The sequence below is a fragment of the Eptatretus burgeri genome, chromosome 4 (assembly GCF_056783735.1).
Source record: "Eptatretus burgeri isolate ZD-2024b chromosome 4, Ebu_testis_v1, whole genome shotgun sequence".
Lineage (NCBI taxonomy): Eukaryota > Metazoa > Chordata > Myxini > Myxiniformes > Myxinidae > Eptatretus > Eptatretus burgeri.
In genome coordinates, this window is record NC_140964.1 from 81,491,840 (window position 1) to 81,513,625 (window position 21,786).

General features: G+C 41.9%; 1 protein-coding gene across 14 annotated transcripts in view; it reads right to left on the reverse strand.

The window, feature by feature from the left end:
- Positions 1-4,375: 4,375 nt before the first annotated feature.
- Positions 4,376-21,786, reverse strand: part of METTL16 (methyltransferase 16, RNA N6-adenosine) — a 36,578-nt gene continuing 19,167 nt past the window's right edge. For 11 of the 14 annotated variants that reach the window (XM_085878967.1, XM_085878969.1, XM_085878974.1 and 8 more), the window contains 5 exons: positions 20,538-20,695; positions 19,437-19,506; positions 19,003-19,092; positions 8,873-9,037; positions 4,376-7,446 (listed from right to left, as the gene is read on the reverse strand). In XM_085878967.1, the coding sequence (XP_085735093.1) occupies positions 6,922-7,446; positions 8,873-9,037; positions 19,003-19,092; positions 19,437-19,506; positions 20,538-20,695 (1,008 nt within the window). In that variant the 3' untranslated portion in view covers positions 4,376-6,921. The remainder of the gene's footprint in view (positions 7,447-8,872; positions 9,038-19,002; positions 19,093-19,436; positions 19,507-20,537; positions 20,696-21,786) is intronic. The other 3 variants (XM_085878964.1, XM_085878965.1, XM_085878966.1) reach the window with 3 other exon arrangements.

The following is a 21,786-nucleotide window of genomic DNA, read 5'->3' on the forward strand; positions in this document are numbered from 1 at the left end:
CGTCTCCACACATGATCCCACGTGATGGGATATACACGTGTAAGATGGGCAGAAGATAACGGTGATGGGCAAGTGTATAACACAAGAATGTGGGGATGGTAATAGATATACAAGGGGACGTGGACAGCACAATGTCAGGTATCTCCTGCACAGTACAAGCACAGCTGATCGCGTTTTCGTTTACATTCATCGTAAGGGGAGGTTACAAATCAGAGCTCGTGTTAACCTCATCCAGAAAGAAGAATGTTACCATAGGTAGAGTTAGGTTCACCACATTCGGATTTTCCTTCTTTACCCAAAGTGCTTTGTTTAATCACATTTGGAATTCTATCCAATTTTTTTTTTAACTCCGATACTATTTTTTTTATACCCCATTTGCCATGTTAAATCCCGATGTTTGTTGATTTTACCCTATTTTGCATGTTTCTCCACCCCAGCCTCCACTGGCCTCAGTGTTTTGACTTTTTTTTAACTCGGTTGATATGTTTTGTACTATTTGGTATTTTTAAAATGTCAAATGGTATGTCAAATCGTTTGTTTTTTTTAAACTCAGTTGGTATGTTTAGTACTATTTGGTATTTTTAAAATGTCAAATGGTATGTCAAATCGTTTGTTTTTTTTAAACTCAGTTGGTATGTTTAGTACTATTTGGTATTTTTAAAATGTCATATGGTATGTCAAATCGTTTGTTTTTTTAAACTCAGTTGGTATGTTTAGTACTATTTGGTATTTTAAAAATGTCAAATGGTATGTCAAATCGTTTGTTTTTTTTTAACTCAGTTGGTATGTTTAGTACTATTTGGTATTTTTAAAATGTCAAATGGTATGTCAAATCGTTTGTTTTTTTAAACTCAGTTGGTATGTTTAGTACTATTTGGTATTTTTAAAATGTCATATGGTATGTCAAATCGTTTGTTTTTTAAACTCACTTGGTATGTTTAGGACTATTTGGTATTTTTAAAATGTCGTATGGTATGTCAAATCGTTTGTTTTTTTAAACGAGGTTGGTATGTTTAGTACTATTTGGTATTTTTAAAATGTCATATGGTATGTCAAATCGTTTGTTTTTTAAACTCACTTGGTATGTTTAGTACTATTTGGTATTTTTAAAATGTCATATGGTATGTCAAATCGTTTGTTTTTTAAACTCAGTTGGTATGTTTAGTACTATTTGGTATTTTTAAAATGTCATGCGGTATGTCTAATTGTTTTTTTTTTTAACTCTGTTGGTATGTTTAGTACTATTTGGTATTTTAAAAATGTCATGGTATGTCTAATAATTTGTTTTTTAAACTCAGTTGGTATGTTTAGTACTATTTGGTATTTTTAAAATGTCATGTGGTATGTCTCATCGTTTGTTTTTTTTAAACTCAGTTGGTATGTTTAGTACTATTTGGTATTTTAAAAATGTCATGGTATGTCTAATCATTTGTTTTTTAAACTCAGTTGGTATGTTTAGTACTATTTGGTATTTTTAAAATGTCATATGGTATGTCTAATCGTTTGTTTTTTTAAACTCAGTTGGTATGTTTAGTACTATTTGGTATTTTAAAATGTCATATGGTATGTCTAATCGTTTGTTTTTTTAACTCACTTGGTATGTTTCGTACTATTTGGTATTTTAAAATGTCATATGGTATGTCAAATCGTTTGTTTTTTAAACTCAGTTTGTATGTTTCGTACTATTTGGTATTTTTAAAATGTCATATGGGATGTCAAATCGTTTGTTTTTTAAACTGTTAGTATGTGTAGTACTATCTGGTATTTTTAAAATGTCATGTGGTATGTCGATTCGTTTGTTTTTTAAACTCAGTTGGTATGTTTAGTACTATTTGGTATTTTTAAAATGTCATATGGTATGTCAAATCGTTTGTTTTTTAAACTCACTTGGTATGTTTAGTACTATTTGGTATTTTTAAAATGTCATATGGGATGTCAAATCGTTTGTTTTTTAAACTGTTAGTATGTTTAGTCCGATCTGGTATTTTTGAAATGCCATATGGTATGTCAAATCGTTTGTTTTTTAAACTGTTGGTATGTGTAGTACTATCTGGTATTTTTAAAATGTCATGTGGTATGTCAAATCGTTTGTTTTTTTTTAACTCAGTTGGTATGTTTAGTACTATTTGGTATTTTAAAATGTCATATGGTATGTCAAATCGTTTGATTTTTAATCTCAGTTGGTATGTTTCGTACTATTTGGTATTTTTAAAATGTCATATGGGATGTCAAATCGTTTGTTTTTTAAACTGTTAGTATGTGTAGTACTATCTGGTATTTTTAAAATGTCATGTGGTATGTCGATTCGTTTGTTTTTTAAACTCAGTTGGTAAGTTTAGTACTATTTGGTATTTTAAAAATGTCATATGGTATGTCTAATCATTTGTTTTTTAAACTCAGTTGGTATGTTTCGTACTATTTGGTATTTTTTTAAATGGTATATCTAATCGTTTGTTTTTTAAACTCAGTTGGTATATTTAGTACTATTTGGTAGTTTTTAAATGTCATGCGGTATGTCTAATTGTTTTTTTTTTTTAACTCGGTTGGTATGTTTAGTACTATTTGGTATTTTTTAAATGTCATATGGTATGTCTAATCGTTTGTTTTTTAGACTTAGTAAAGTCTAAAACATTTGTCATGTGTTTTTAATTTTAAAATATGTCACGTGGTACGTCTAATCTAAGTATTTGCAGGTGATATTACCCTCGCCTACCAACTTACAAACATGACAAAATGAGCCGAGTCCTCACCAACGATCTTGGGGGCCTGGAGGTGTACTTCACCAAGAAGCGACTATGTCCTAACCCAACAAAAACCATCGTACCTTCATTCCATGAGTGAATGCAAGCAAAAGCTGAGCTGAATGTCTTGGATTTCACACACCTTAGCCTGTAGCAAATTTTACAAGGGGCAATAAGCTGAGCTGAATATCTCCTGTTGCAAATCTGTTTGAAATGAACCCCATCCAAAATATCTCAGGGTAACCCTTGACTGTAGCCTGATATTCAAGGAACACCTGAAGAGTATGTAAAAAGAAGAAGAGCAGGGTGAAAATCATCCACAAGCTTGCACATACCACATGGGGAGTAAGTACACACAGCCTTCATACATCAATACTGTGCCACGATCTGGATTGAATACACACACCAAACACTTAGACACAGTCCTGGATTCTTCCTTCAGAATCATCACAGGTACTCTGAGAATGAATCCCTTGCCAGGACTACTGTATTCTCCAATATCCAACCCCCAAACATCCAAAGTCAAACATGAGCTGCTTGAGTGTATCAATGCTCGGAAACTAAAGATGATTTGCCCGTCAATGTGGGCATCATAAACCCCTCCAGAACCTGACTTAAGTTAGAAGCCTTTATGGACCAAAGCAGCCAGCTTGGCCAACTAAGTTTACAGGGACCAACTATGGTTACAGAATAAGGCATGGAAGAGTGCTGCAGTTGCAAACTGCCAGATCATCCAAAATCCCACACAGGAGCCTCCTGGATTCCACCAACTGAGAGACCAATGGAGTACCCTCAACAGCCTCCATACCTAACAAGTTTGAACAGGCCACATGTTCAAAGTGAAGCTGTGTGTGATAACCCAGATGTTCATGTGGTCATCCAAACCAGAAAGTCCATGATGCAGTACAGGAATGCACTCATAGATGATTCAGACACTGGAGGACCTGCATGGAGCCACTGCAGAAGCAATTCAGTAGATGTCATCACTTGATTATGCATTTATAATGAGTCTACATAAATATACAAAAGAAGTTCTTTCAGCAGCTTTGGCTGCAAACAGTCTCTTGCCCATTCTGGCTCCTGCACCCTGCATCCTCCAATCAGACCTGATCCCTGTCATTATTTCCTCATCGATTAATCCTTCCTCCCAATTATATTTTGTTTCTTCCCTTTATTCTTTTGCTTCCCCTGCTGGCTCATAGCATTATAATTAGTTATTTGTCATTCATGAGCCATGTTCTTTAGTTTGTGTTCTTGTATGTTTACAGTTATTTTGTAATCAAGGTGGTGTTACTTGTTTGCTTCTCCGGTGCAATTTGGCTCAAAAATTAAGCCATTTTTGGGAAGTTAAGAGAAGAGGTATCTGCTCTACCCATCCGGATATCCGAACCCCGACTATAAGAGCTTTGCCCTCAGGGAATTGTGTACTACTACCCAGAGGTATATGACGATATTTAGAAAATTTTAAAACGGTGTTTCTTGGACTATTGTATCTCATTCATAGAACTTTGTTTGCCCTTTGTAAATTAACATATGACACAGGATACAATCAGGACAAAGTTGGCTCCCACTTTTGTGCAAGACGAGCGGAGTACCCACCCTATGGGCAATTGTTGTTCCAAGCATGCAGCAGGTTCTTCTGATGCATACATTTATTTGGGCAGTGTATAGGCAAGTCACAGTTAACCAGTTATGTTCATGAAGCAACCTACTGCTTCAAATTCAAAACACCTCACTGCACTGGAAAACGTGGGGACAGGAATACTGAACTGCAAATGGTGGAGACTTGTAATACCCTCTCCCGCCTGGAGGCAGTGCTACACGATACACATTTACATGGAGAATTTGGGTCTCCCTCCATTCACCGCCCCCCCCTCCCCAGACCACCGGCAAAGATAAAAACAACCCTTTTCATTAATTTGGATCATGCTGATCCTCTGTAGCAAAGTCTGGACGTAATTGGCCCAGAACTGCAGGAGTCGTAGCACGATTTAAAGGTATGGGGGTAACTTATCTGTTGATATTCAACAAATACCATTTACGATTTACTTGCTCTGTCCTTTTATACTAATGCCTCAATTTACCTCTTTTTCATTGAAAGTTCATGAAGAATTGGTTACCATCCTTGATAGGCCAAATGGCTTTTTTGTAACTATCTCTTGGTTTTGCCCGATAAAGAATAAAGATCATGACTAACAACAAAAAAACACATTTACTCAAAAAAAAAAATGCAAAAATACAAACTCTACCATTAAATCTCGAACAACTTAAAGAATTGGTGTGCTTCTACGACATTTGCCAGGAAACACGGTGCCTGTAAAACTAAACATTGTTATGATAATGAATGCCTCTGGGAGTGAGCATGGTTAAACAGCAAGCCATTATGAAGAGGCAGTTAGGCTTGATATAAAAGGATTTTATACTTTGTTCTTCACAGCAACGCAAGCCAAGAGCTCTGCAAGCATTGACAGGTCTCTGTTCACCGATCATGCCACTGCACCGTGGCACCTTACACGATTATGGTGAATCTATGTTTTGATCTGCAAATCCTAGCTGTCCAACCAACATACTGCAAGGACATCAAAGTAAAAGTGATAAAGTAGGACAATGATATATCCCTGAAGTCAAACGGTTGTTTTAACAGCCAATCAAAGTATAACTGACCCAAGTTTTATGAAATGCACATAAAACCAACTGATAGACTATCAACACATCTTGAGCATGGAAATTAAGGAAAAATCTAATGTCAAAAACAATTTAATCGATCTGAATATTATCCCATAATTTCGTACCAACTTCTGTAGAGGCAGCAATTGTCTTGTGTTTGCTTGTCTATGATTGGTTATCGCATACCAAGAAGAATGGACAACCGCTGGACAACAATTACAAAATGGCAACCTTCAGGGTGGATATAATGTCTTGTCACCTATTGTAAAAATTGACATTGCCTTTGAGGCTTCATAAAAGAGATTGTTGCACAGCAGCGCTGCAAAATAACTGATGACCTTAAAGAAGCAATGAGACTTGCTTTTTATTGTATCACTCTACAAATGCTCCAGAAAATGTCCCAGAGAACATGCGGCACAAAATGATTCTCTGCAATGGCAATGATGGAGCAGGAATGCGTCCACTGGACACGTAATGCTTCTGTGATGTACTGTAAAATGTGTAATAAAGTAAAAGAGTATTGCAAATGTATGTGGTATAACTTGTAGAACTCTTCAGTGTTGTAGGCTAATATGATAAAAGGCAATGGCAATTTTTACAAGCGGTGACAAGACATTGTGGCCACCCTGTAGAGAAGGCCCTGGAAGAAACGGGAGTAAAACATTAGACGGAGATATGAAATTGAAAAATTTACTGGTGTAAAATGGCCTCAAATTGCATTGGTTATAACAGAATGGACCATGTTGAGGGAGGTCTTCATCCTGCAGCGGACAAAATGGACTGGTAAAGTCAAGTCGACGTCAAAAGCATGCGAGATTTTGCAGCCAATTCGTGACCTCCACATAAATTCATGGGAAATTCAATGAACTTGCAATCACTGCATGATGGTACCCTTTTAACAACACAGGGATGCAAAGTGAAAAATTTGAGAATGACCAGATGGAGTAATTCTCACTTTAAAAAAATCTCTGAGTTTATCGTTTCTCTTTGGCTTTGGTTTAATTACAGCGATAACAGAATTGGTTATGTATAATAAATAACTGAGGGCCATTTCTCACACTCCCAACAAGGCAAAACATGAAAAAGAAAACAAACTGCACAGTATATAATTAATCCACAAGGAGTGAAAAGACAATGAAGGGAGTGAAAAGTCGTTGATTAAGGGAGTGAAAAGTCGTTGATTAAGGGAGTGAAAAGTCGTTGATTAAGGGAGTGAAAAGTCGTTGATTAAGGGAGTGAAAAGTCGTTGATTAAGGGAGTGAAAAGTCGTTGATTAAGGGAGTGAAATGTCGTCGATGAAGGGAGTGAAAAGTCGATGCAGAAAGACTGCCATTTACTTTTACATCATTCATTACAAGGCCTCCACAGCTTGTACTAAGACAGCTAGTAGGCGGCAATTTCTCCTAGTTAACTCAACATTCTCACTTTCAAGCCAAAGGGTAAATATTTAATCCATTCAGAGGATCAAAATGCAAATTCAATTGAGAGATTTGCCAAAATGAGTGGATCAACATCAGTTCGGTGCCGCAGGGGAGACACAAGAACTCAGCAACCTGTTTCTAAGTACTGATGCCAACTGATTGAGACTATCTCGGTTTTGACCCTCCACCCAGTGGAGCTCCACGAACAAGCTCGCATTGCCTTCTTGATCCCCGTCATCCATTCCTTTCACATTCACGAGACTTTTAAGCACCGGCTTGTCACCATGCACCGAATGCTTGCTGCTTCCTGACATCCTCATTCCTGGTAGATCCAGGTCTCTCTCAACCTCATTATCTCCACTTTCCACTTTCCCAACAGAACACACTCCTGCAGAATTATGTCCTTCAGGTGATTGTGTGTGCTCTGAATCAGAATGGCTGGCAGCTTGAAACTCCATACTTGACATACTCCTCGAATCTCCATCACAAGCCATCTCCGTGAGGCTCGCCTGTTGCTCTTTACGACGTTTGCGCCGAGCATGCACCCAAGTGTTCTCATGAGCCGTGATAAAGAGGCTCACCTCAGCTGGTGCACTCGACACTCGTATAAACTGCACCTGTCGGGTCCGAAAACAGCATTTCACCGTCTTTCAAAAACACATTGAAAAAGTTGGTCTTCTCAAGTAATCGCAAAATTAATCCTTTTCACGTTCTGCAGGATCAAAATGAATCAAGATGCCGCAAGAGTAGTCACAACTTTTCATCATTAGGCAAATAAGGCTTTCAATTTTTATAACTTTCAAATTTTTTTTTAAGCTTTCTTCAAATTGCAAGAACTTTTTCAACTCTCAAAAAGTTAAAAGAACAGACATTGGGAGCTCCTATTTATATTTTCCCACCTTGTACAACCAATTGAAATGCTGAGTGTACAGACACCAGTTTTTTAAGTGAATCTTTAGCTGGAAAAAGCAAAATAATTGCCGTAGTGAACACCAAGAGTGATTCTGTTCGACTGTTATGAAAGCTGTGGATGCAAGCACAAATGAAGTCACTGCCCAAAACAACCTCGCAGCTTACATTGTTCTTCACAACAAAGCCTGACTATTTGTGATGCACCTTCAATGTGCTGAATGAATGAAAGGAGGAGGTGAAGCAGCAATTTTTGAAATCCCCAATAAAGGATAAAATACCAGGTGGGATTAACTCGGCCTGTCATCCTTCCGAGGTCGGCAAAACGAGTGCCAGCATGCTGGTGTACTGTGTCGGAATGACGACCCGTCCAGGATTGTGCCCAATAGCCAAGAAGACTGCTTAAGCAGCACCAATACTCTGCACAGAGTATGGTCCCAATCTCCTCCTCCTCCATTGATTATTGCGAGTAATAGCCAAAGAGATTTGTTTTTAACCTTCTGACCTAATGGTGCTACATTTAAAACGAGAGTTGGGATGTCTTGAAAATATTTTTTAGCGGAAGGAAGGTTTTTGCCAAATTTTGTCGAATCTTCAGAAAATAAGTTCAAAATGTCACAGGACGAACAGTCCCTGGCAGAAAGCCCTGAGATAACTCTCCCAGATTTTCTACACAGGTGGTGGTGGAGTCTATTGATGATTTGCTCTGAGAAGAATGGTGTTTTCAACCACTCTTTGCCATTGAATTTTGTTGTATGGTGCACAAGGTTTCACACAAACAGGATATGCTTGAAGTTTTAGTGATTAAAAAATATGGACAGAGTTAGAACTTCATGGTCTATTGAAAACAGTTAGGTGCCATTACAGCACCCAGTCATTAGTCTACTCTGTCAGCAGATAAGCAGCAAAAATGCTGGACAATGCAATTAAAATATTTATTCTTACACTCACAGGTTGAAAGATTTAATCAAAAGCTGTGCTGAATATTTGTATTGTTTTCATACCCAAGTGATTGCCACATAAGAAACCAAAAAAAAAGGTTGAGTCAATCGACCAACGCTATCTTTTGTTTCAAATTATTGTTTTTCCATACTGTATCATCAATAATTTCCTGACTTGACAAATCCATCTTACCTTTAACTCAGCCAGGACCTTTTCCAGGAAGCGACAAACCTCTTGCACCGAATCCTTCACTGAAGGACCATTTTGGCCGAGCAGCTGCTCCACAACAGTACTTGGGAGTGATATAGTGAAAGGTCTTTTCAGCTTTTCCATCTTGCGCCTCTTTGGTGGAGGAGACTAAACCAAAAGAGGTGTTTACATTAAACTTGGAAATTATGTTACACAAGCAATGCCCTTTAACCCTTCATGATTGTTTCCTCCTGTTACAAATTTTCAAGTGAATTGGAAATTCTTCTCGTGCAATTTTGTTAAAATAAATGGCTCTATTGTACATTCCAGGCCAAAAAGGCTTCAAAAGCCTGTATGGGCTGATGTATACTTTAGATAGCAGTACAACACCTTACAATGCCTTTAGCAGGGGGAAGTTCTGTGTCTTCCATAGCCTGCAACTAAGCTGGAAGTTCCATTTTAACGTGAACACCTTATTTCCTACCTACAATTCAGAAAACTTGTTAACTGTGTGATGGAGGCCTAGACAGGTGGACCCTATTGGTCAGAACCCTTTCAGCAACAAGTGCTGGAGTGGAACATTGGTTAAAGGTTACCATTCCAAAGAAGAAGTGCTATTGGGGGGTATGGACCCACACACACACACACACACACACACACACACACACACACACACACACACACACACACACACACACACACACACACACACACACACACACCCACACACACACACACACACACACACACACACACACACACACACACACTCGATACTTTGAGACAGGTAGGTCTCCGTTCCATCTCCTGAAACCCACCCATGTGTGGAGATATAGCAGTTAACAACAGCAGCTTGCACATACACACTCTTACACTCTTACACACGTACACACACACTTTATACACGTACACCAAGGAAGGAAGAGACGGAGACTGGGCATACCCCGGAGGCCACACGCGGTAAGCCGTACATGTCTACATATGTCGCCACTTCAAGGACAGAGGGGGAAACGGAGCACGGATAAAGAGACGGCTTGGTCCAGGAGTCGTGGTTCTTTGCTGGGGTGAGGATGGATGCTTTGGAACCAGGGAAGGCCCTGTTAAATGGAGCATGGACAAGAAGACTGCTTGGTCCATCAATCGTGGTTCCTTTTTGGGGTGAAAATGTACGATTCAGGACTGGAGAAGGATTTGTTCAGTCTTAGGGACTTGCGAGTGGAGATGATGACCGGTTGCGGCAGCGCATACACACGCATGCACACATATACATGAATCGTGATTATATAACATATTATATACACAAATTGATATGTGATACACACACTAACACACAAAATATACAAAATACAAACAAGTAGAGGTACATTCAAAGTACACCCCATGCCAAATAATTAAATAACAAATCCTCCAAAACGCAACATTGCTGGGGAGCCTTTGGTGCCCATGCAGCACATGGAGATGGAATTGGGAGGGAGCGGTGCACAATAATTCATTGATTAGTCAATTAATTGCACAATTAAAATGAATAAATAATAATTGTAAAATAATTTCTTAATAAATTGGCTAATGGCATACCAAAACCATCACTGTTTCATCCGGATCTGTAGCTTTTTGAAAATTAAGCAATTCATCGAAAAATGAATGTTTAATCTATTAATTGATTAATCAATAAATCAAAAATATCCTTTCTCACCAAATCACTTGTTCACTGTCATCTCCAAATATCAGCTTCCTAGCTCAAAAGGTGCCCGAGATATTGCTCAAATAAGAAACCAAATAAATAAGGAATTAATAATTCGATAACAATTAATTAATTAATTGATTAATCAAAAAATAAAAAATATCTTTTTTTTCCAAAGCACATCTTCACTTTTGTCCACAAATTTCAGCTTCCTAGCTTAAAGGATGGCTGAGATATCACCTGGACAAGCAAACAGACAAATGAAAAATCATTAATAGAGTGACACTTGGTGAAACGGAATGGCAATTGGTAGAGCACATACCTCCACCAGAATGAACAGTTTACATTTTGTATCCCACTGAAAGGTCTGATCTGAATCGGGATCTGAACCAAAATCGAATCGGCTTGTTCTTGTTTCCAAACCAACTCATCAAACTCGTTTTGTCACTACTCGTCCACAACTTTTAGAGATATCATGCTATCCATAGTTTTTGGCCCCATCTGTCAATCAATGGTGAATAATCACTTTAAAAATTCTTGTATCCCGATCGGATTCGAATCTTCAACAAAATTTAATCAATCCATCCTTGTCACACTCCCAACCTGTCTAACCAAGTATCGTATGAATCCATCCATAACTTTTTGAGATATTGTGCTACATATCGTTTTTTGCCCCATCTCTCAATGGTGAAGAATAATTATTAAGAGTCTCAGATCCGGATCCAGATTCGGATTTCACCAAAATTAAATGTTGCTGTCCTTGGGCGGTCACCTACATACACAAAAAATTTCAGAACGATTGCTTGAAAATTGTGGCCAAAAATCGTGTGACAAACAAACAAACAAACAAACAGACAAATGCTACAGACCAACATAGATGGCAAAACCTTTTTTTTTTCGCGAAGTAACAAAAAAAGAAAACGAAGTAAAAACTGAGTACTCCCTCCCTTCAGCGCCCGGTGACGACATCATTCATTGCCTCGATATGGAATTGGGAATGAGTGGTGTACAAAAAAAAACCATACAAAAATGTTTTTTTAAAAACCCACAAATACAAAAACGCAAAATACACACATAAACAAAGTACCTGGCATTGCAGGGCAATAGGGGGGTCCCTCCTCTTACTCCTTCCCCTCCCTCATAACACCCTTTATCTTCCCTCATCCCATCCCACCCCCACCCCCCGGGTCTCCTCCCACTCCCTCTCACCACACACACACACACACACACACACACACACACACACACACACACACACACGCACACACACACACACACGCACACACACACACACACACACACACACACACACTTGAGAGCTCCAAAGCATCAGTGCAAGAAGTATAAGAAGGAACAAAGCAAAATAAAAGGAAGTATGTGAAAGAAAAGGAATAATAACTGTACAGCAGAATGAAAAAGCAGGGAAAACTAAATCCAGTGATCAAGCTGTTCCATTAAAAAGGATATTTATCGAATGAGACGATTATAATTTCAAAAAACGAAAATTATTGGATACGATTGGTTGCCACGCTTTTGTTAAATGCGTCTTCAAAGCAGTTTCTTGGCAACAGTTACACTGGGTGGTTTGCCATTGCCTTTCCAACATTATTTGTCTGTGCTCTATCCTTTCAAATGCAAGGAGGCAGCAAGGAAGCAGCAAGTACTTTTTTTGAAGTCTTTGGTATGACTCAGCCGGGGTTTGAACCACCGTCCTCCCAGACTCACAGCCGACATTCTAACCATTACACCACCGACTCTGGTTGTTAAAGTAGTAGATATCGTCATTCAATTGTTGGTAGTAAGTGGAGTTGCCTTTTTTGCACTGTCCTCAGATGTGAAAAGTCCTGCGAACATAGTGCAGCAGTTTGCTTTTGCGGACCAACTGTGATAATGGGATCATTTGCGCGAAAGTATAAAATTCAGCCGAATAGACTGCTCGACGATCCTGCAGCTTAACTAGTCCAACCAGACCTCAGCTCATAACGCTGTTTAGTGCACTTTTTCCAATTTAATTTATTATGAATTAAAAGTTTTAGAGACAAAGTCGAGGCTCATGGAAGATCATGAAGCGAGCTGGCTCTTCCATGAGCATCGACTATGCATACAAAAAACATGCTAATGTGACTCAGGGTAGAAAGGCAATGTACAGATAGTGGGACAACAGCAGTGTGTAAAAAAGGAATGAATGATGAAAGAAACGACAATAGAGGGAGCAAAAGCAGAATAAAAGCGGTATCAAACAAAGAGGCCACTAACCTATCTGTGATGGAAGAGCAGCAAGCCATATGGTTCAGCTTCTTTGTGTGAGATGCCAATGATGTTGAAAGCTTTTCTTTCACAGCATCCAGGAAAGAGAGCGAAGCAGTGGGAGCACCAGCCTGTCAGGTAGAGAAGTATTCCACTGAGCTGTGGACAAAGGTCTTGTCGGTCGTAAGGCGTTTAGATTTACCAAGGAAACATTTAGCTTGACGTGGATTCCCAGTTTGTAGCTGGCCTTGGAAGCCAGCTTGGATACATGGTCTGCTCAGGAGAGGTAACTACTAATAATGAAGTCAGAAACTCAAGAGGTGAACCTCTTTCAGTGGTTGACTGTGGAAAATATATATATATATATATATATATATATATATATATATATATATATATATATATATATATATATTGTTGCGGACCTGGGGTCGGGTGAAAAGACCACGGGGGGGGAGGGGGGGTCCCACCAGACTCTCCGGCATGAACGCCAATGACTCAACCACATGACTTAGGGTCCTCTGTCTAATAGAAGCCGGTTACCTAAAATGGTCACGTGATCTAATTACTGGGGGACATGCCCTCGGTACACCTTGTTCAAACCGGATAACCTTACCAGATCAGATGCAGCCGAGTGCAACTGCCAAGGACGTGCCGGCTACGAAATTGATTGTTGGGGGATAACGTCCCAGCTAGGCTAGGATACGAACCATGCTGGACCAATGAAGGAAATCCTTCCGGAGAGACGAGGAGAGTATGAATTTTGCTCGATTTTGTTTTCTTCTGAATGTCATATTCCATTTGTCAGACCAGCATCAGATCCTTTCCAGGTCAGCAGAGAGGGCAGCATAGCTGCTGCCAAACTGTTGTTGAGATGGGATAAAGTACAGTGCAAAGTGGAGTCGTCTGCAAAAAGGAAAAGAGGGTTATCCGCAATATCAGAGTGACCATTTACATGTATGAGAAACAAAACTGTGCCCACAAAGCTGCCCGAGGAGAATCCATCCTCTATGGAAGAGGAGATTAGAGAATTCCATTGAGGGCTATGAGATGACTGCATGAGTAAAGGAAGATTGGCAAACCAGGAATGAGGGTGGTCTTGGATGCCACAGGCAGAAAAAGATTAACAAGCAGAATGGGAGCCAGATTGTGTTGAATGCACAAGATATGACCAAAGAGACAACCCTTACCTCAGGTCAGGTCAGGTATGGGAGCATGTGCCAGAACAGCGCGTCGCTGCGTCCACTTTCCGCCGGTACTCCAGGGGCCTCCGTCTGGCCATCCCCCAGGCAGATGCCAGGCCCATCCCCATCTCCTTGAGATGATGGTCAACCTGCTGCAACCATGAGGCACGTGGTCGGCCCACTGGCCTCCTCCACTCATGAGACTCCCTCGCTGAGAGAATCTGGTAAGCAGGATCAGCGTCAGGAAAACGAGCCACATGTCCATACAGCCGCAACTGACGCTCACGGACTATGCAGGTAACAAATCTCATCCGAGTCTCTCTCAGCAACCGCTCGTTGGATACAAAATCCGACCAGCGATAGCCAAGGATTCTCCGAAGAGACCTGGTACCAAAGGAATTAAGTCTCCGTCTCAGATCCTTGGTCAGAGTCCAAGTCTCGCACCCATAGAGCAAGACTGGAAGTACCAAGGACCTGAAGACTCGGACTTTCGTCCTCCCGCACAGGTACCGGCAGCGCCACACCCCATGATCCAGTGAATCCATGACTCCCCAGGCCCGACCCAGACGTCTATTGACCTCTGACTCGCAGCCAGCAGAGACATGAATATCACTGCCAAGGTAAGTGAATCTCTCCACGACCTCAACATCCTCACCACAAACAGACACAGACAGGACAGCAGCATCCAAGATGTCACCGAAAGCCTGGATCTTAGTTTTGACCCAAGAAACCCGTAATCCCAGTGGCTCCGACTCCTCATTCAGCACCTCGAGGGCCCCCAAAAGGATGTCTAAAGTCTCCGCAAAGATGACTGCATCATCTGCAAAATCAAGGTCCAAGATCTTGACATTCCCAAACGATGCACCGCAACTTGATCTCTCCGACATCCTCAATAAAATCCAGTCCATACAAGTGCTGAAAAGTGTGGGGGCAAGTACACATCCCTGACGAACTCCAGTAACAACTGGAAATAAGTCAGAGGTGGTACCACCACACTTCACAGCACCCTCAGTACCAGAGTAGAGTTCAGACATCAGATCGATCAGTTTTGGTGGCACCCCACGAAGACCAAGAATCCTCCAGAGGACATCCCGATTCACTGAATCGAACGCTTTACAGAGATCAACATAGGCTGCAAGCAGCCCCTGCCGAAACTCTCGTCTGCGTTCGGTGAGGACACGAAGTGCAAGGATACGGTCAATCGTTGACCTCTTTGGTGTAAAGCCTGACTGCTCTGGACGCTGGTGCTCAAGCAGATGGTGGCGAACCCTATCAAGAATTATCCGAGCAAAGACCTTGCCCGGCACTGAGAGCAGCGTCACCCCTCGGTAGTTGTTGCAGTCTTGGCGATCACCCTTCCCTTTCCAGAGAGGGACAACAAGGCCCCTCTTCCAGTCAGTTGGGATGATGCCTATGTTCCAGGCAGAGCACAAAACTGCATGCAACGACACGAGTGCAGCATTTCCACCAGCCTTGAGAAGTTCAGCATGGATGCCACAGATCCCTGGAGCTTTGCCCCGTTTCAACTGGTTCACCGCAGCCCGTGTTTCCACAAGCGAAGGTGGACCACAGTTGATTTGAGGGTCAGCAACAGGGATTGTAACACCCTTGACGTCCAACTCGACAGCTGGGGGATCAGCCTGGTACAACCGCTCAAAGTAACCGGCCCAGCAGGCCTTCACTTCAGACTCCTCTGTCAAGAGCCTACCACTCTCTGCTCGAACTGCAGTGTTCCGAGGGATGGGCTTGGATGAACGTAATGCGCGAATTCCCCTGTAAGTGGGACGAGAATCACCTGTCCACAGGTGATGCTCTACTCCCTCACAGATTCCTCGCACATAGGCCTCCTTGTCCACCCTCAGTGCACGTACAGTTTTACGCCTCAGCTCCCTGAACAGCTTAGCTCTGCCATTCAGCCTGGCCCTGCGACTCTGGTCAATGGTATCCAGTGTCCCTCGAGAGACAAAATTCTTCTTTGCCCTGCGGTGAGTTCCAAGACATCCACCGGCAACATCAAGGACGGTGGTCTTGAAGGCGCTCCACAACTCTTCAGGACCCCCCAAAGCACCCAGACCCCCCAAGTGTCCACTCAGCCTGTTCGCAAACTCCTCAGCTACTCTCTCATCCCTGAGCTTGGCAACATCCAGCCTAGGCTGGGATGGTACCATTCTCCAGGATTTAAGGTGCAGCTTTAGAGTTGCTACAACAAGCCTGTGGTCAGTATTGAGGAACTGAGCACTCCGGTAGACCCTGCAGTTCTGGATCATCCTCCAACGACCGTCAATGAGGACATGGTCAATCTCCTTTGCCACACCGCCAGCGTTGGAATACCAAGTCCAGCGATGAGCTTGTGGGTGCTGAAACCATGAACCAGCCACCCTAAGTCCATGACTTCTTGCAAAGTCAAGGAACTTAGTGCTATTCTGGTTCATAGTTCCTGACCCATGGAGACCAACACACACCTCATAACCATCCCTATCAGTTCCAGTCGATGCATTGAAATCCCCCAAGACTAGAAGTGTATCTCGTCTGGGGCACTGATCAACCACTGACTCGAGTGTGGCGTAGAATGCATCCTTCACGGTGAGATCACTCGCCTCAGTCGGAGCATAAACAGAGACCAGGAAAATGACACCTAAGGAGTGACGAATCCTTAATCTCATAATACGCTCGTTGACCGGTGTTACCTCAATTATCATTGGGGTCAGCTTATTGGACACAGCTACAGCAACTCCTTGGGTATGGTAACCATCAGAGCGACCAGACCAATAGTAGGTGTAACCACCCACCATTATCTCGCCGCAATCCGGTCTCCGAACCTCAGAGAGAGCTGCAATCCCGATGTCCAAACGCTTGAGCTCAGATGATAACAGAGACAGGTGATTATCCTCTCTTAGGGATAGGACATTCCAGGCACCCACCCGAAGGGACCGCCTCAGGTTAACCCAAGGAAACCGCCGTCTGGTGGACGACACCTCAGCACCACTCCGACACACTCTCCCGCAATCTGACCCAGGGATGTTACCCCGTGGTTTCCCTCCGATCAAAGATTGGGGGTCCCGAAGGCTTTGCCCCAATCCCGTCATCCGGTGAGCTGCCCTGCGAAGGGAAGCTGCACAGGAGGTACTCCCACGGAGTGGGTTTTCAGATTTTTTTGCGTTTTTACGTTTTGCGGAATGAAGAGTTTTACGGTGGCTGGAGTGCAAATCCTGCCACCAACCTCCTAATAAGAAGTAACCCAACTGCAGGAGGACGTCTGCAGACACAGTTGGGCACTAGATATGGATGGCCGTTGGCTCACAAGGAGCTCCTCCGCCCTTTGACAGGTTTTGTTTTTAATCCTGCTGGGTGTCCATATCCAAACACCCCCCTCACCACAAAACCTGGTGGGGGAGACGGTTTAGTCGCCGACAACCCGACCATGGAACAGGTTAGTACAGGTTTACATGGTACCTGTAGCAGGTCACAGATCGAACCTGACCTGACTCAGAAACCCTGACCTCATGTTTAGGATTCAGGGTTTCCATTTGTTGAAAGAGAAGTAGCAGCATGCCAAAAGTTGAGTGACCTTGAAGGAATCCAAACTGATTATCAGATATTAGGCTGCTTGAGAAGAGGAAATAATTGATGTAAGTTGCAATGATTGATTCCAAGACTTTACTTTTAATTGAGAATATGAGTACTACTATGTAATCGAGGGGATTCATTTTGCTACCGTTCTCGTATATGGCAGTGACGTTTGTTGTCTTCCAAGCAGATGGTAGGCAACCTAAGATTAAGGACAGACTGGAAAGTAGAAAGAGAAGAAGTGAGAGCAGCACTACAGAAGTTGAGAACACATGCTCTGATACCACCTGGGACGAACGCCGATCAGGTTGATCAGAACTTTCACTCACTTTCTCATGTGAAAACGTCGCAGTGTCCAGGAGGCAGTGAGGATGAGTGTGTAAGGTTAGGACAGAGAATGATCAGTTGGGTTTAGAAGCAAAAACTGAGTTAAGACATTCAGCATTCAGTGTCTTTAACAGTCAGCTGTGATGTCATTTGAGATGAAGAAGTAGAGGGAGGGTGGGAAAACACCAGAGACAGAGTTGACAAGGTGCCAACATGACTTTGAAATGGGAGACACACTGGGAGAGTTCAACCTTAAGCTATCCAGATGATGTTTTCTAGCTCAACTGAGGTTGGAAACAAACTTGATATGAACCTTGCAGAGTAAACCAAGGTTGCCATTGGTTGGGTTAGCCTACCATGTTCGTTCTCACACACACACACACACACACACACACACACACACACACACACACACACACACACACACACACACACACACACACACACACACACACACACACACACACACACACACAATGAAGGTATTGCTTGGTGGAGCTGATACAGATGCAGTGATGAAGGACCAGTTCTTTTGTGAGAGGGGAGATTGCAGTCCATGACAGTCAGCTCTCAGAGTGTTAAAGATGTAAAGGTTTGATGAAGCTCTTGTAGTATCTCAGATCAAAACGCCTTCGGAATTAATAAAGTACATAAATTATAGCTAAGTACCCACCTCCACTCATTTGTTCCTCTTTTTTTCCCCACCTGTGAAATCAACTCCCACATCCTATTCAACCTCATTCTTCCCGTCAGGTCTTTAAGACAGCTGTTCACCATCATCTTCAATTGTCCCCAATCCAAAACCATGATCTTTTCTCAACCCTCGTTAACCCCACCTTTTATTCCTCCTAATTTTCCAGTTTTTCCTCCTTGGAGTTTCCATCTTCATTCATACGTGTTTTGCGTCCTGTTTTTGACTGTTACATCCTAATCCGTTCAGTGTGCTAGCTCTTCCACGAGCCTCAACTCTGTATACAAAAAAAAGAACACTTACACCAATCAATCCAAACCAGCCATCCATGCTAAGAGATAGTCAAAAAATGAGCTCAGCTACAAACAAAGGATTGCTTCTCTGGATAATGCTCTCCATTGCGCAAAACATATTCCAGAGCAACAGTGTGTCTCACCGGGATGCTAACATCCGTGTAAAACGTCCATGCCAATGCCCAGCGCGAAGTACGGCCCTGGCAAAACACCGTGCTTGTGACACGTGGCACCTGGTCAGGGACGGGAACCCAAGCCTTATCATTGTAGCACCACACTGATCACACAACTAGTCCATAGTACAATGGCTCCATCACAACTACTTAGCAAATCATTCAGCAACATCCCTGGATAATGCAGGTCCATCATTCATTATTATAGCTGTCAAGCATCACTGCTTCAAACTTGTACCCAATCACCTCTCTCTCCAAAGTATACATCTGAAAGATTGTGAAGATTTCATTTGATGATGTAATACATAAATGGAATAATGTCAGTAAAGCAAGCAATAATAGCTAAATAATAAAATAGTCTCATTCATTATTGAACACAATTGTGAAAGGTTGACCTCGCTCACCCCACAGCGTCGCAGTTCCTCCTTCAGTGGAGCGAGACTGCATTTCTTCCCCAGCATACATGTGTACCAGCTGGACACATGCACAGGGAAAGGAAAAAGAAAAAGAAAAAAAGCTCATCTAAATATTACGTATGCAACCCATTTTATTTTTACTTTATCTATCCATTATGAATTTATTGTGATCTCCCATTGCAGAATTAGAATTCATTGAGCTTCACTGAAACATCACATCACAGTGGGTTTACATCAGGTCAGGTCTCATCAACGCTCAATGCATACAAGGAATATGGATATTAGTCAAAGTACCAGTCAAACAGTGATGTCTCTCCTTTTCTCTCTCTTTTCTTTTCTCTCTCTTTTTTTCTCTCTCTCTCCTCTCTCTCCTCTCTCTCCTCTCTCTCCTCTCTCTCCTCTCTCTCCTCTCTCTCCTCTCTCTCTCTCTCTCTCTCTCTCTCTCTCTCTCTCTCTCTCTCTCTCTCTCTCTCTCTCTCTCTCTCTCTCTCTCTCTCTCTCTCTCTCTCTCTCTCTCTCTCTCTCTCTCTCTCTCTCTCTCTCTCTCTCTCTCTCTCTCTCTCTCTCTCTCTCTCTCTCTCTCTCTCTCTCTCCTCTCTCTCTCTCTCTCTCCTTTCTCTCTCTCTCTCTCTCTCCCCCCTCTCCCTCTCTCCCCTCTCTCTCTCCCTCCCCTCTCACTCTCCAACCCCACCCCCTTTCTCTCTCTCTTCTTTTCCTGTTTGTTTTGTTCAACTGTGACCTCAATGTCAATATGTTGACATTTTACTGCATGTCACCTTACTCTTCCATGAGCATGTGTAAAAAAGGCTGAATACTGTGAAGGATGTCATGGCATTTTCAATATTTTCATGGAAATGGGACAGATTACTCAGTGTCCACTTGCTGAGAATGAACTCCATAATGCAGTACTTCCTGCTGGCACTGTTCCAGGAGGCAATTTTAGTACGATGTTTCCTCTGCTAGGAACTGAACCCAGAACTAGGCAGTTCAAGGGTAATTACAACACTGCTGAGAAGTTCTGCCTTTTGTTTGACCTTGGTTATTTAAATTAGAGGAATAAAAATATTACTTAAAGAACAAAATGATTACTTAAGGTATACATGCCGAAGTCTCTTCATTAAATGTAGGCTGTCTTGAATGATCCTACGGACAAACTCAAGTTCCCCACCCTCTGCCAGGATCTCTGTGTTCCCCCCCGTGTTCACCGAGCTGGGCGGGGGCCGGTGGGCACTGCGCGACTTGGCACCCTGTAAGAGTGGGAAAAAAACAGGGAGAAAAAGAACGCAAAGTAAACAAGGCACGAACTGTTAATGTTAATATCCACCATTATACTGACTGCTGCTTGAACCTTTAATATCAGAAACATCCAGATGGTCTGAATTGGTGTCTCAGAGGAGCAAGCAACGTCCTATTCTCGACTCATCCACACTATGTACACACATATCTCTCTGGCACCACAGCACTCAGCTTTTAAGCTTATACATGTGGAATCTTATCGACATTGGGATCCATTATTTTGCTCGACACGAAACAAATACTGGACAAACTTGCAGGCCTCAACATCGCAAACAGCAACGGCTGGGTTCGCCTGTTTTCATGCAAGTGAATGTTTGTGCAGCTGTCAGCGACCGTTGGAATGTGAACAGTAGAGGGCTGTATCCATCAAGGCAGGTTTGGGTTGGGATGGGGTCATGGAAAGGAGCAAACTCCAAAGAACTATGGTGAGGAAGAAGGTTAAAGGTTAAAAAATATATAATAATAACCTGTTATCTCAGAGCCATGGAATGTGGGTTCCTGTAAAGGTTGAATGTATGAAAAAGGATGATGCAAATTGTGACCCAAATGCACCCTTTTATACAAGGATATACAGTGAACCTTGACACAGGAGGACATTTGGCCAATAATGCCTGTGCTCTTTCAACACCACATTCATTCAATGCATCAGTTTATCAACTTAAGTTCAGGGGTGGGTAGGAGGAGAACAGTGGGGCAGGAACAGGGGACAGCATCAGTTTATTTTCCTGTGTGGGTATATATATATATATATATATATATATATATATATATATATATATATATATATATATATATATATATATATATATATATATATATATATATATATATATATTTATATAAATATATATATATATATATATATATATGTTGTTATTGTTACTTTAAGGGGGTGGGGGAGATAAAGGGGGTTCCAGCATGAGGAATGAACAGACTGCCAAAATTCACATTTGATGAGACCCTCACACAGATATCACAATTATTATACCTGCATACAATAACCCATGCAGACGGAAGCTAATGCCCAGTCCTGCCAATGTCC